The sequence below is a fragment of the Carcharhinus amblyrhynchos genome, chromosome 1 (genome assembly GCF_965287045.1).
Source record: "Carcharhinus amblyrhynchos chromosome 1, sCarAmb.v2.hapA, whole genome shotgun sequence".
Lineage (NCBI taxonomy): Eukaryota > Metazoa > Chordata > Chondrichthyes > Carcharhiniformes > Carcharhinidae > Carcharhinus > Carcharhinus amblyrhynchos.
This window is the reverse complement of record NC_137324.1, coordinates 144,534,951-144,551,456: the sequence shown is the minus strand read 5'-3', so window position 1 is coordinate 144,551,456 and position 16,506 is coordinate 144,534,951. Positions and strand designations below refer to the sequence as shown.

The window sequence follows — 16,506 nt, the reverse complement described above, 5'->3', positions numbered from 1 at the left end:
AATCTTTCAAAACTTCATATTTACATGCATGATATCATCGACCAAAAAAAGTGTCCTCTTTCAAAAATTGGCTGGGGCTGGATTCTTGGCATAACTGCATTATGTAGGCGGGGAAAGAGCAGCGGGAATCTGAGAATGGAAGGACTGGTTTCATTTATAAAGTGGGTAGGCTGAATTGGGAAATTTCCAGGCATGGCATACCTACTTTCGTAAAGCGTGCTTTGAATTTCACTCAGTATGCTGAATGTGGTGGGTCTGTTGTTCCAGACATTAGTCAGAGAACGCCACAGGAGCTGCTGAGTCCAACTTGGTTCTCTGGGACTTTGTACTAGTTTTTAATTCATTTTTATTAATTTTTTAATTCATTCATGGAACATAGGCATCGCTGCCTGGCCAGCATTTATTGTCCATCCCTAGCTGCCCTTGGGAAAGTGGCGGTAAGCTGCCTTCTTGAAATGTTGCAACCCATGTGCACGCAGATTCCACGTGTTTTGTCAGGTATTACACCATCTAGCCCTCATGCCTCGCACTCCATCACCCCCATGTCCCATCAATGCCAACCCATGTCTGCCCCACACTTCAATGATCCCTCATCACCCCTGCCAACCAATGCTACCCACCATCACCATTTTCCATTATGACCCTCCATGCCAACAATCTAAATCCACCATGGACCCCAGAAACCATATTGAGGTGGAATAATATTAAGATCTAAAAATCTATTACAGACTTCACTATAATAATAAAACATGTCCATTCATGAAAACTTTAATTGCCCTGAATCATAACAAACAGATATATTCATACCACATATTAAAGACAGCAAATCTTTTAATAATCTCTTTGAGCTATCAATCAAACTGGATACTTACAACATCTCCTGCTGGTTATTGAAAGCAACCAACTATTAATAATAATACACTGATAGCCTTTGGGGTAATGTCAACAAGCAACAATTGTAAATAATTGAACAGATTTTTTTCAGCTCTTATACACAGAGGTGGGTTGGGATTTTCTTTCAATTTTTAAATGGCTGGGGATTTAACAATCCTGACAAATTGACAGTCCTACAGACTATCCAACATTCATGAGTATTTATATCTCCTCCATAAATTTATGAGTCCCACACTGTAGGTCCAGGCCCTTGATACAGCAAAAGCCACGGTTCTTTGATCAAATAACCCATGCTGAGTTCTGATTTCCTTGATGTGTGATTCATGTCCTGGCTCCTGACAGATAGGACCTTTCGGAAATAGGGCTGGACTTATGGATACGTGTCCCATGCTCCAGTTTTGAGGATCCACAGAATCAGCTCCAGGAATCTCTGGCCAGAGTAGTCAATGCAATACTTACCTAGCAAGGGTGAAACCATGATCAGGCAGGGACAAGTCTAGCCCATTGCACTTGGGGTGTACCTGGGACCATGGTTTGCCTATGGTAGGGTAGAGTAAAAAAATCAGGATAGCCAATGAGGTTAAACAGTGGCTTTACCTGACGCAATTTTTCGAAGCCATCCAAAGTCCAAAGATGTGTGGTTGATTGGCCATGCTAAGAAATTGCCTCTTAATTTACAGGGATGCGTAGTTTAGAGGGATTAGTGGGTATAATATGTAGGGATATGGGGGTAGGGCCTGGGTGGAATTGTGTTCAGTGCAGACTTGATGGGCCGAAGGGCCTCTTCCTGCACTGTAGGGTTCCATGATTTGTGATCTTGGTCTTTTGGCTTAGATGAAACGTTAGATCAAGCCCCGGATGGGGTGCAATGCCTCATCCTGTTAGCTTGGATCTTATTTGATCAAGCCCAAAATGGAATGCAATGTCTTGCCTTGTCAACTGGGACTTGGTTTGTCCCTCATGTGGGGACCATGATTGGACTTAATTTGAATTGGCTTTTTAAATTAGAATTAAAGCACTGAAAGGTTAAAAAAAATCAATGCAGCAAGGAAGAAGCAGGTAATCCCAGGATGCAACAAACTATGGGAGAAGGGTAGAAATGTACAATCCAGAGTGGAAAATCGTTGGGGGTATGGGGGAAAGGATATTCGTAGAGTGTAAAATGAATTATAGGAAGGAAAGGGTAATCCCAGTGCAATAGTCCATGGGAGTAGGGGAGAAGCAGCTAATCTCAGATTGGAACAGTTAATAGGAGTTTGGGGTGAGTGAGTAATCTCAGAGCAGAATTTATGATAACAGTGAGTCAAATTTAATAGTATCTCAAAAGTAAAGTCCTGTATTAGTTAGTCCTGTATAAGGGCAAAAAAGCTAAATATTCACTGCGTCCCATTTGTGCCAAGATATGTAACCCTGTGGGAAAAAAATAATGCGTAATGGAATGTGTTTAATTCCATGTTAAAAATACCATGTCCCAGTGAGTACTGTGAAATCTGCAGTTTCTGTGCTGGGTTATGATGATTAATTAACATGGAAGTAACTCACATTTATAGATTTCCCACAACGGTTGTGACATTTTTGCAACTAGAACATGAAATCTCCTTAAACTGTTAAATTTGAATGGCTAATTCAGTTGCAGCATCGTAATTCCCAGGGTAATAGAGCCAAGTTTGATCGGAACCAGGTCTGAACTATAAAGCCCCAGTCTGAAGCTGAATCTTTAATTCATGAATGGTTCTTTAATTGGTGTGTTCTGTACTATTTCTGTCGAGGGCATGTAATTTAATTATTCAGAGGAGCAACTGAGGTGATCAATTTATTTTTCTACTTTGAAGCATCAGCAAAGCATGAGACAAGGACCTGGGTTTCAGGCACAGCACTCCTGGAATAGAATGGAAATGGAAGCTTAGTTAAAGCTGGCTTTACAATTGAAAGCTGCCCAGTAACAAATCCATTTTAATTTACCTAGCATAGAAAAAAGGGACTTGCATTTAGCTTGCATCATTTGTGACCATGAAAAGTAGTATGCAGACAACAAAATACCTCTGAAGTGTAATCACGGCGGTAATATAGAAAATGCAACATTCAATTTGCTCACAGCAAGCTCCCTCAAACTTGATCTGGTCAATTGTTTTAGTGACATTAGTTTAGGGATAAACAATGGCCAGGATATCAGATTACCTTCTTTAAATAGTGCCATGGATCCTTTTGGGTGGAGTTTTAACCCCCCAGTAATGGGTGGGTTTGGGTTATGTGGGTAGTAACAATGTAGGACAGAATTTTAAGCTCTCTCATGGAAGGATCGGCAGCCAATTGTGGAGCATAAAATTATGCGTAATGCTATGAGAACCTTTCCAGCCTGCCCCTGAACTCACCACCATTTTATATATGGTGGGTGACGTGGGTAATGTCTACTCACCCTTGGAACGAGTTAAGGTGATTAAATAGTGACTTATTGGCTACTCCAGAGCTCTTTCTGCCCCCATTGTAATTTTTGCTTCAGTGGACAGAGGCCAAAGCAAGTTTAAATCCCAAAAAGTCACATCCCTCCAGTATTGGAGGGCCCCCTGGGTCCATCAGAGCTTATCACTATATTTTCCCCCCATTTCCCCCACCTGCCAAGGCCTGCGCACCCAGCACCCAAATACCTTGTTCTCAGTGCTGGGGCACCTGAGCTTTCTCCCACTGAGAAACCTCCAAATTACCTCACCATTTGGCTCCAGCAAAGGTCTCCACTCCCAATGGGCTCTGAGACCAGAGAGATGCCAACCAATTGATTGGCTGACAGCTTTCAGAGGCAGGGCTGCCCACTGGGCAGGGGGTAAATTTGGTCCTGATTCAATTAACTTGCCCACCAGATTGGCTGCTGGATTACAGGCAGAAGCGGGGTGAATTCATCACTGATTTTTTTCATTGAAAGGTAAAGTCAAAAGGTAAAGTCCTGCTTGTAGATACCTCAAACCTAAATCCTGAGTATACCCACCTCTGGTCTTAATGTAGGCACAACAAAGGCAGGGAACTAAACAGCTCCTAGCAAGCAGGTTGCAAATTGAAATACTTTAAAGAGGCTGCTTGTGGTCCAGGAAGAACAGGAATGCTTCCTGCATCTGTGCAGGCAAACATGTGGAGGCAATTCTCACATCCCACTGTGCTGCTTTTGTAGCTCAGCGGGCCAGGAGACTCCAGCCAAGGCCGTTTCAGTGGCTCGCCAACTACTTCTGGGCGTCATAGTCTCCCAGAAATCGGCGAGGAGATGCCGAATGTATTCAAAACCTAATTTAAATATCATTTCAATTCCATTGGTGGGCCCAGGACTGCTGGCCTCTCCCCCACTTCCCTCCCGTCCTAACTGGGAATATTTCACTCCAGTGGGGTTTAGTACAGCTCCCCACTTGCGGGGAGCTGGTGGCCTGACCCCATTAGGGTGAAGAGGGGGCAATCAAGGCCCCCCCGGAGGGTCAGGCATCAGGGAGGGTGCCCCCTGGCCATTGCCACCTTGGCAATGCCAGCCTAGGCACTGGCCAAAGGGCCTGCCAATGCCCAAGGGGCATCTTGGCACTGCTTATCGGGCATCAGGCAGTGCCAAGGGGGCAGGGCCTAATGACAGGCAGGGCCTGATGGGGCAGAGCGTTTGGAGGGGAGCAATTGGTGGGTGGTGGGGGTCCTGCTGCCTCTGTGCATTTGGGCTGAGTGACAGAGAGAGAGGCCAGCGATCAGGTTTGGCCATTAGGGTGGGAGTCAGCTTGCTGGGAGGTTAGGGCTCCAGGGGAGGGTAGGGGCTGTGGATGAGGGGGGTGAGTTGGGGCTGCCATGTGGAGAGGGGGAATTGAGGAGGGGATCTGGAGGTCAGGGCTGCAAGAGGTGGGGGGGAGGTTGAGACTGGCTCAGAAATGTTTGGGGGGGCCATGAGGGGGATGTTGGGTTGTGGGACTGGCCAATGATTGGGGTGGCCAGCAATCGGTAAGCTGGCAGACAGGGACCACTGCACATGCGCCAATCTTGGTACTGACGGATCAGCACATGCGCAGTGGTCTGTGCTGTGCTATGCTGCTGGTCTCTCTAGCAGGGGTAGGCCCCACTCCTGATTTCTGGAGTGAATCACACTGGTGCATTCTGCAGTGCACAGAGTATAGGAGATTCTTCTTTGAACTCCCACTGAAAAATTCAGCTTGATTTTTTCCAGATTTTCCACAAAATCAACACTTAGAATTTTTTGGGGAAAATCGCCCCCTGCTAAGTTTCCCAGCAATCAGACCTGCCACCCCTTTGATTATCAACTCTCCCTGAAATCAGCAAATCTCCCCATAACCCACTTCTCTCCCTTCAATCTTTTACTAAACTTGCTCTGACCTCTCTGTGACCCCACTTCAATTTCTCTCTGACCTCCCCCATTTCTATCTCCAATATCTATTTGGCCCCCATCTCTCACTGACATCTCCTCTCTCTCTCTGGTCTCTACCAGATGTCCCGCAACCCTTGTCTTTCTCTACAATATTTCCTTGACTTCTCTCTATCTTTTGTGGAACCCAATCCTGCCCACAGCAATACTCAAATTAATTACTATTGCAAGTTTCTGTTTGTTATACCTATTTGGAGTCCTCTGAAGAAGCTTTTAAAATTATGCTGATTAAACAATTAATCAAGGACATTAATAGTCCCATTTTAAAAGCTTTTTTAAAATTAATTTATGGGATGTGGAAATCGCTGACTAGGCCAATATTTATTGCCCATCGCTAATTGCCATTGAGAAGACGGTGATGAGCTGCCTTCTTGAACCACCGCAGCTTCTGAGGTGAAGGTACACCCACAATGCTGTTAAGGAGGGAGTTCCAGGATTTTGTACCACAACAGTGAAGAAAAAGCAATATATTTCTATGGCCATGAATGACTTGGAGGGGAACTTCCAGGCGGTGGTGTTCTCATGAACCTGCTGACCTTGGCTTTCTAGAGGGTAGCAATTATGGGTTTGAAAGGCGCTACCATCTAAAAAGACAAGGTCAGCAGCTACATAGGAACACCATCACCTGGAAGTTCCCCTTCAAGACATTCACTATCCTGAGAAATATATTGCTTTGTGGAAGGTAATGGAATACATAATGAACAGTAGGACATTAGGAAGTACAGCCGACCAGAGGGATCTTGAGGTATATGTCCATAAGTCCCTGAAGGCAGCAGAACAGGTAGATAAGGTGGTTAAGAAGATATATGGGATACTTGCCTTTATTAATCGAGGCATTGAATGTAAGAGCTGATTAGGCCACAGATGGAGTACTGTGTGCAGTTCTGGTTGCCACACTATAGGAAGGAAATGACTTCACTGAAGAGGATGAAGAGGAGATCCACCAGGATGTTGCCTGGGATGGAATGTTTCAGCTATGAAGAGAGATTGGGCAGTCTGTTTCTCTTAGAACAGAGAAAGCTGACAGGGGACCTGATTCAGTTGTCCAAAATTATAAGGACATAAATAGGGCAGCTAGCTAGAAAGAAACTTTTCCTCTTAGTAGAGGGGTCAATAACCGGGGGCAATGGTTAGATGTAATGAGCAGGAGATTGAGAAGAGATTTAAAGACAACATTTTTACCCAGAGGGTGGTGAGAATGTAGAACTCACTGTCTGAAAGGGTGGTAGAGGCGCAAACCTCATAATATTTAAGATGCATTTCGATGAGTACTTGAAATGCTATAGCATATGAAGCTACAGAGCAAGTGCTGGAAAAATGGGATTAAAATAGATAGGTGCTTGAAGGCCAGCACAGACACAATGGGCTGAAAGGTCACTTTCTTTGCTGTATGACTCTCTGGCTGGAATTTTACCACCCTGTCCACCAGGAGAATCAGAGAAGGCGAGGGGTGGACAATGGAAAGGTCCACTGATCTTGGGCAGGATTTTACAGCTTTAGGATGAACAAGGCCATTAAATCCTGCATTATGACTCTAGATTGAATATCCAGTCGATGTGAACAACACTGGTGGGGAATTGGGAATCATGATGTGGAGATGCTGGCGTTGGACTGGGATAAACACAGTAATAAGTCTCACAACACCAGGACTCTCCATTCACCTGATGAAGGGGCAAACCCGAAAGCTTGTGAGTTTACTATCAAATTAATTGGTTGGACTTTAACCTGGTGTTGTGAGACTTCTTACTGGGGAAATGGGATTTAGTATATGATGCAGGCAGCAGAGTTTTGGATGATTTAGAATTGTTGGAAGATGGGTGTTGGAAGACTAACAATGAGAATGCTACAGAAGTTGAATATAGAGGTGGAAAACACTTGAAGGACCTTGGCATCTGTGGACCAAGGGATAGTGATGCTGGCAAGCAAGAGGTGAAAGGAAGCAATCTTGGTAAATGATGTGGGTTTGACATAGAGCTCTAGATCAAACAGAATGCTGCTGGTATGTGCATCTTGCTTCAGCCTAAGTCAACAAAAAGGGAAAGGGTTGGATCCAATAGTAAATTTCTGTGATCAACTAAAAATTACTTTCACCTTTTGAAAAAATATTCAATTGTGGAATTATTCCAAAATTGAAAATAAAATATTAAAACAGAACATGCTGGATAAACTCAGCAGGCCTGGCATTATCTGTGGGGAGAGAAACAGAGTTAACAAGTCCATATGACTGTTCTACAGAGCCAAAAGGGGATAGAAATATGATGAATTATATAGTTGGAGAAGGGGATGGAACAGAATAGAAGGTCAATGATAGGCCAGAGCTAAGGAGAGATTGACAAAGATGTCATGGACACGACAAATGGGATGATAAGGGTAGCATTAAGGACCAAAGAAGTGCTAATAGTGACAAAACGGTAAGATAGTAGAATATATTAATAAGACAAAGGTCAGTGATCAATGAAAGCAAAACTGAAACACAAGGGGCAGGCAATCCTATGGGGGAGGGGTGGGGTTTGTATGAGAACAATCAAAAATGCAAAAAATAGTCATGATGGAGAGAAAAGTTCAAAGTCTCATTTAAGATAGATTGTCTAACAGCCATTGTTGTGGATTTAAGAGCAGCAGAGACCTGTGTGTTAGCATATATGTGAAAGCTATACTTGAGACCAATGGGTGTTGTCATTAAAAGGCAGTATGTGAACAAGGAGCAGGAAGGCCTTTGACAAAAAGTGGAGGTTAAAGGTTTGCAATTGATGGAGGGAATGAATGGATCAAGGGTGCTCATTTTGTATGGGCTGGAGTGATGAGGGTGGTTTAGAAAAAAAGGAGGAATAATGCTTAATGGATGGAAAAGATGAGAGTTGGACACTATTTAGGACAGAGCTGGGATAGATTTTCTAATGGAGAAGGATAAGGACAGTGTAGCTGGAAGTAGGTAGGATAATACAGCTTGTAAGGTAAACAAAGAATTGGGAAGAGATTTTCATATCAATGACTGGGATCTCAGAATGGTTAAAAGACAAGATCCAAAGAATAGGGGGAGAGTATATGCTGGGAACAATGTAGTGATTAGTGACTCAGCAATGGAATTTTTGACAGAAGCTGCAGGAGGTAGAGTGGGGAAATGGAGAGTGTTTGAGACATAATCCTGAGAGAATGAGCTGACTGGACTGGTTACTGAGATCAGCAATTGAAGTTGTTCGTCTGGGAGAGTCAATAATTGATGCTGTGCGAGTGCAGCAGCAGATACACAGCATGTAGGACAGCAATGAGAGCCATATCTCTGGTAAGGAAGCCTATATGGGATACCGTGTGAAGCATGTAACCTGATGGGGAGTCTTTGATGAGCAGGAAACTGTAATGATCCATAAGCTAAGGTCTCATAAATGCCAGAAAAATAACTGATTATTCCATAACGCATCAAGGATAATGACGGAGCAAATATGCTGGGAACAAAGTGGTTAGTGACTCAGCAGTGGAAGTTTTGACTGTAGCTGCAGGAGGCAGAGTGGGGAAATGGAGAATGTTTGAGACATTAATCCCGAGGGAATGAGCTGAGTGGACTGGTTGCAATTGAAGTTGTTAGCCAAGAAGAGTCAATAATTAGTGCTGTGCGAATGCAACAGCAGATACACAACGTGTGGGGCAGAATTTTATGTGTGCCAGGCAGATGCATGTCTGAAGAGCACGAAATGGTGTGTAATGACTTTGGGCGCACATCCCAAGGTCATCCAGCACTCACGCGATATTTCAGCCAGCAGTGTGGATTGACAGCACTCTATTTCAACAATTATGGAGCCAATTAAACCTGCTCTATTGCCCAGAATATTATGTTGTCCAAACAATTTTTAGGTTGCTGCATGAACAAAATGGGCAGGCAATCCGTTTTACAACTTTTTTCAATAATGGATGGGAAATGTTGGGGGGGGGGGGGGGGGGGGGGGGGGTGGAGGGGGGAGGGTGGGGAAGGTTTGGTGGTGCACAATGATCTGAAGGCTCCTTCAGGTTTGGGACATCCTCCTCCACCACCTTCAATCAGCACTGCCCCTAAATCCCCCACCACCATCACTGACTACCCAACTTCCCCCAGACCACACACTATCTGACTTGAATGCCAGGCCTGATTACCACTGTCTCCCCCCCAACCCCACCCCCTGCCCCTCTCACACCTGGCTACTGGACCTAGCCTGTGACCACCCAACTACTGGACCCAACAAACCCCCTAACCACCTGACTAAACCCCCAACCACCCAATTAACTGATTAATCACCTGGCCTGACTACCCATCCACCTACCCACTCACCCACATACCTAATAACCCTAATCACCCACCTACCCATTCACCCATCTCCCCAACCAACCCTTTACGCATCCACCCACCTACCTATTCACTTCCCCACTCACCCACTTCATTCATCTACACGTTCACCTACATATCCAGTCAGTCACCCATTCACTAACCCACTCACCCATTTACAGATCCCTACTTATTAATTAAAAAACATGAAGCCTTTAAAAACTTACTGAATGAGGCAGTTAATGTCATCAAAAGGGGATGTGTCCTTTTTCTTCCTGATTCTCCTAGGCTCACTAGACTGACTCTTGAAATTGGGCGATTTCTGCTTCAGGCAAGATCGGAAGATATAGCTGGAAATGGGTAGCATTGTCAAGATGGAGAAAACTTTGCATGCAGCAGGAGGTGCACAATATTGCTGCTGATAGGAAGATCTAGGCCAAGGTATTGTTGGATGTGACATTTTAGAATCATAGAATCCCTCCAGCGCAGAAGGAGGCTGTTCAACCCATTGTGTCTGCACTGACCACAATCCCACCCAGGCCCTATCCTCCACCTATTTACCCTAGCTAGTCCCCTTAATGATAAGGGGTAATCTAACATAGCCAATCAACCTAACCCGCACATCTTTGTATTGTGGGAGGAAACTGGAGCATCTGGAGGAAACCCACGCAGACACGGAGAGAATGTGCAAACTCCACACAGTCACCCGAGGCCGGAATTAAACTCGCGTGCCTGGCGCAGTGAGGCAGCATGACTAACCACTGTGCCACCGTGCTGCCCCTTTCACAGAAGCTATTAAATTGAGGCAAGTCTGTTTATATGGTGGTGTGTAAAAATATCCCAGGATGCTATTCAAAAACAAGGCATTCTATTAATTGTTTCTATACTGACGTTACCAATAAAAGATTATTTAGTCAATTGTTTCATTCCTGTTTCTGGGACATTGCTTTAAGAGCTATATAACAGTCAAATGCTTTTGGAAACTCTGAAAATGTGAATTTTGTTTTCATCCAATTAACTGCCAGACACATTAGTTTATCACGTAATCTCCATACATGATGTAGTTTATATCTTCATTATGTGTACTAAACAAAATAGTTGTGATATAAAATGCCTTATTTTTATTATTTTCCATAGATTTCCAGAGTCTGCTGTATCCGTCCTAAAGAATGGACAACTTCGAGAAAGGCTTCTTCAATCTTTGTTCCTTGACAAACTTTACTGGGAAAGTCAGGGAGGTCGCAAAGGAATTGAGAAGCTGATTGATGTGATTGAAAGGAGGGCAAGGATTTTTCTTACTTATATTAATGCACATGGATTCAAAGTGCTCCCGATGAATGAGTGATTGTTTGCACTATTGATTAATACCTTGTGAAGAATCATTCACTGACAACATTGGGTATTCCTCAAAGTTATGTTTTCGTGTGGACTGAAATCTTCACTTACAAACTTCATATCACAAATATTTCTACTGTCATCACAAAGTACGACAGACATTTGAGAGACAGGACGAGTCTTTGCAGCTGAGAAATTACTTCCCAGCAAGAGGAAGATAAATCTAGGTGGAGCACTTCTATATAAAGTATTTCATCATTACATACCGAAAAAATAAATTTATCAAAGCTTGCTTCAGTGTTATAATGTTGGGTTGCTTGTCTGCCGAAAGCCAGGGGTTTGACCCCTTTGTGTCAATTGGGTTACTCCATCACATTGCATGAATCAGTTAGTTTATCAGAATTATGTGACTCTTGATAGCTTGCAGGCTGCTGTGAGATGACATCCCCTTCAAAGAATGCACATCAGTCACCCATGGGAATGGCATGGTAGACATCATGTAGCTTTCAAAAAAATAGGGATATTGTTAGAAATAAGGAAGGTAAAACTACAAATGTTGCATATCTGAAATAAAGCCATAAAATTCCAAAAAACCAGTCAGTATCTGTGAAGCAAACAGATACATTATTGATTTGTGCATTTGGGCGTTAAAGCTGAGCTTCTGTAAAAGGTGATACCTATAGAAGTCTTTGCAACGATGTTGCATATATTTCCAGTATTTTCCAAACAAATTGACACCAGTTCCTTAAAAAAGCATTGATTAATCTGCCCTTCTCCATCAAAGAAATTGGGAATACTTTCAACCATACTCCCCCGAGTTACCATCCATCCGATATTTAAGTACAACAAGCTCTGTCACATATCTGAGCTACTTGTCCTTTAACTGCTTAAGTAAAACTAAGGTAATTATAAATTATAGGACAGTATCACAATTTCTGGGATTTCCCAAATTTCACATGATATTTCACTATTAAATGCAGCACTATTAAAAATACCAAGAAAACATTATCAATCCCTTTAATTTTAGCAAATAATTCCCTCTCATACAAGCAATAGATTAATTGTATTAACAATCCATAGAAGTTGCATTTTGAAAAGCATTTATAAAGCCAAATTCTAGCTTCATGTCATACAATATAAAAAATACAGATTTGTTACAGGTGGAATTTTGTCTAACTGTATGGTTGAACTTTATTGGGGAAGAGGGGCATATTGCTTGCCCCCAACCCCAGAAGGAAAGTTGGTGATGCACTGAATGACACTCAACAATGACACACTGCTAGTGGCCGTTAAGTGGATAAGGGTTAAATGTCTACCCCTCAATGGGAAGATATCCTGCCTTTGAGATTGATTGGCCAGAAGCTCTGGCAGTCCCAGCTGTGCCAGAGCTCAGGCGTCTGTGCTGTTGGGATTGCCCATGGAAAAAATGAATGGTTGCAGTTTTCAGCGTCTGTTCACTGTGGGCGCAAATCCCATTATGGCCGTTAACCGTCACAAGAGGGCCGTAGGAGGAATTGTAGCTGCAAGATCTAAGATTGTAATCTTCCCGACAGCGCCCTCCCTGCCCTAGAAGGGCTGTGAACCTGAGTACCATAAATTTAGATACATTTTAGGATTACTAAATGGCTTAATGCCGTTGATTGTGATGGCATTAGATGTGCCCCCCCCTCCACTGCCCCCTACATGACATCACGCCAATGGGAATCACTACTGGCTTCCACAAATGGACACCTGTTGTGATGCCCATGACAGGGACAGGAAGGTGGGTATTGTCCCAGAGTGATGAAGGACATGGCTGGACAGCACCCTGATACTGCCAAGGGTTGGGCTAGGAGCAGGGCCTCCAGGGAAGCCCACTGGGGAAGGATTGAAGTTAGGGTTAGGATGGCGGTGGGGGAGGGGGTGGGGTGGCGCGCGGTGGGAAGTGGGACCCTTAACTTTATTTTGAAATTGGTGATCTCTGCGGAGCTGGCCTTGCCAACATGTTTAGAACCCACCCCTCAAAAAGGACAGTGCAAAACATGCCCCTTTGCTTTTTTATATCAAAGATTTTATATCAAATCAGAAGATTTGGAGTGAAAACCTAGCTGTTTGCCGTCAGAATCTAATGCTCCCCCACCACCCCAACACTGAAAACATGCCTGTCTGGGTGGCATATGAGTGGAGATGGTGGTGCCTAACATCCAGCCCATACTATTAAACTGCAATTATAACAGCAAATCATATGACTCTTCCAAAGCAAATGTGTACATTGTTTGCAGTTGAGAAATCATAGTTATTAGAGAGCTAAAGTATGAGTCAAACAAATTAGGAGTTAGTGATGAATAGTTAAGTTCCTGCCGAAAGAAACAATATATTTCAATAGATTACTCTATCCAAGCAGCAGAGACATCAGCATCAGTATGGGATGGCTTGTGACTTGGGGACGATTAGGCTTTAGAAGAGGTTCACTTCAGGATTTTGATGATGATGTGACTTCTTCTAATCATTGCCATTAGTCCACAAACTTGACTCTCCAGACATTTTGTCCATGTTTAGTATCTTGTAGTGCTGACTCTCAAATGATTTCTCTGTCACTAGACAAGTTTACTGCCAGATCTTGTATGATACAGTATTATAGCAGGACAGTTTGATCTCAATAAGGTCACAAACTGATCAAGCCCATCTTATCCTACCGAATAACATTTTCCGTCAACTAACGTTGCAATTTACTAACGTTAGCCTTGGAGGATCCTGTAACTGTGTAATCAAAAACTTTTTGCAAAATGAGCAAAAGGAGACCCTGAAATGGACATACTAGCTGAGGGAGGGGAACTGACCAACAACGTGACAAATATTTTAATTTTGAATTAATAAGTGTGTATGATAAATGTGTAAATTATACCTAAGAATTTACATTAGCATGTTTCATTCTCAGGGCTTTGTTTCAACAGGTTACAAATATATTCATATCTGTTCACCTTTAAAATATATGCTGCCATGAATCATTAAAATCTTTACATACAGTAGATATTTTGTCACATTTATTTTTGCCTTTCATCAAATAACACATCCTTCATAAAGAAGGATCTCTATTCCTATCTTATTAGTCAGTTAGATTATTTAAATCACCAGTTGCTTCCACAGAAGTGGGATTTTGAAAGACCAGGAATATGAAGCCTGGAGATTATGCCAGGGCCAGAATTTTGTGTTATTTTGGCCACATGGCAATGAAATTGCCAGAGAAGATGTTGAGAGTGCATCTTGATGTCATCGCATGATCACGTGATATTTCAGTTAATGGTCATGAGTGGGGAGTAGGCAACATGCCCGCCCCGCCCCCCAACAATGAGTCAGCTAATTAAGGCAATTAAAAGTAAATTGACTGAAATTTTACATTGCCTTTGTGGTTTTTAGGGTCGCTGCATCAGCAGGGGCAATACCATTTATTTACTTCCTCAGCCATGGGCAGTGCCAGCTGATTGGAAAACAGCTAATGTAACGCCACTGTTTTAAAAAGGAGGTAGAGAAAAGGCAGGTAACTACAGGTCGGTTAGCTTAACATCTGTAGTTGGGAAAATGCTGGCATCTATCATTAAGGAAGAAATAGCAGGACACCTGGAAAAGAATGGTTCAGTCAAGCAGACACAGCATGGATTCATGAAGGGGAAGTTGTGTTTGATGAATTTACTGGAACTTTATGAGGGTATAACGAGTGCGGTTGACAGAGGGGAACCAGTGGTTGTGGTGTATTTAGATTTCCAGAAGGCATTCGACAAGGTGCCTCACAAAAGGTTGCTGCATTAGATAAAGGTACACGGAGTTGCGGGTAAAGTGTTAGTGTGGATTGAGGATTGGCTATCTAACGACATGGATATCATCATCACATGTGAGAATACCATCCACCAGGTACACGGTAAATACTCTTGCAACTCAGCCAACATTTTCTACCTGATACGTTGCAAGAAAGGATGTCCCGAAGCATGGTACATTGGGGAGACGATGCAGACGCTACGACAACGGATGAATGAACATCGCTCGACAATCACCAGGCAAGACTGTTCCCTTCCTGTTGGCGAACACTTCAGTGGTCACGGGCATTCAGCCTCTGACCTTCGGGTAAGCATTCTCCAAGGCAGTCTTCATGACACACGACAGCGCAGAGTCGCTGAACAGAGACTGATAGCCAAGTTCCGCACACATGAGGACGGTCTCAACAGGGATCTTGGGTTCATGTCGCACTATCTGTAACCCCCGTGACTTGCCTGGGTTTGCAAAATCTCACTCACTGTGCTGTCTGGAGACAATACACATCTCTTTAACCTGTGATCAGTGCTCCTTCCACTCACAATGTCGACCACTTTAGGACTTGAACAGCAGGTTAGGTGTAAAGATTCGCATTCTAATCAGTAATCTCTAAACTGTCTGTGCTTTATATGCTCTGTCTGAGGCCAGAAGTCTCCATTCACTTGACAAAGAGGGAGTCCCCTCGAAAGCTTGTGAGTTTACTATCAAATAAATCGGTTGGACTAAAACCTGGTGTTGTCAGACTTTTTACTATCTAACAGAAAGCAGAGAGTCAGAATAAATGGGTTCTTTTCCTGTTGGCAAGCAGTGACTAGTGGCGTGCCGCAGGGATTGGTGCTGAGGCCTCAACTACTTACCATATACATAGACAATTTGGAGGAGGGGACCGAATGTAGGGTAACAAAGTTTGCGGATGACACAAAGATGGGTGGGGAAGCAAATTGCGTGGAGGACACGGAAAGTCTGCAGAGAGATTTGGATAGGCTAAGTGACAGGGCAAGGATCTGGCAGATGGAGTATAAGGTTGGTAAGTGTGAGGTTATCCACTTTGGAAAGAATAATAGTAAAATGGACTATTATTTAAACGGTGAAAAATTACAACATGCTACTGTGCAGAGGGACTTGGGGGTCCTTGTGCATGAATCACAAAAACTCAGTTTGCAGCAGGTAATCAAGAAGGCAAATGGAATGTTGGCCTTTACCGCAAGAGGGATTGAGTATAAAAGCAGGGAGGTTGTGATGCAACTGTACAGGGTACTGGTGAGGCCGCACCTAGAGTACTGTGTACAATTTTGGTCCCCTTATTTAAGGAAGGATATATTAGCTTTGGAGGGGGTACAGAGAAGGTTCACCAGGTTGATTCTGGAAATGAGAGGGTTAGCTTATGAGAAGAGATTGAGTAGACTGGGCCTGTACTGATCGGAGTTTAGAAGGTTGAGGGGAGATTTTATAGAGACATATAAGGTAATGAAGCGGCTATACAGGGTAGAAGCAGCAAGGTTATTTCCACCTAGAATGGAAACAAGAACTAAGGGGCATAGCCTCAAAATATGGGGGAGTCAATTTAGAACAGAGTTGAGGAGGAACTTCTTCTCCCAGAGAGTAGTGAATCTTTGGAATTCTCTGCCCAATGAAGCTTTTCCGGTAACCTTGTTAAATGTGCTTAAGTCACGGATAGATAGATTTTTGATCAATAAGGGAATTAAGGGTTATGGGGAGCGGGCGGGTAAGTGGAACTGAAGCCTCTTTCAGATCAGCTATGATCTTATTGAATGGCGGGGCAGGCTCGAGGGACTGGATG

At 43.4% G+C, this 16,506-nt stretch overlaps 1 protein-coding gene across 1 annotated transcript in view; it reads left to right on the top strand.

The window, feature by feature from the left end:
- Positions 1 to 13,907, top strand: part of gask1b (golgi associated kinase 1B) — a 78,878-nt gene extending 64,971 nt beyond the window's left edge. The window contains exon 5 of the mRNA XM_080193469.1: positions 10,722 to 13,907. Within this exon, the coding sequence (XP_080049595.1) occupies positions 10,722 to 10,929 (208 nt within the window). The 3' untranslated portion in view covers positions 10,930 to 13,907. The remainder of the gene's footprint in view (positions 1 to 10,721) is intronic.
- The last annotated feature ends 2,599 nt before the right edge of the window (positions 13,908 to 16,506 follow it).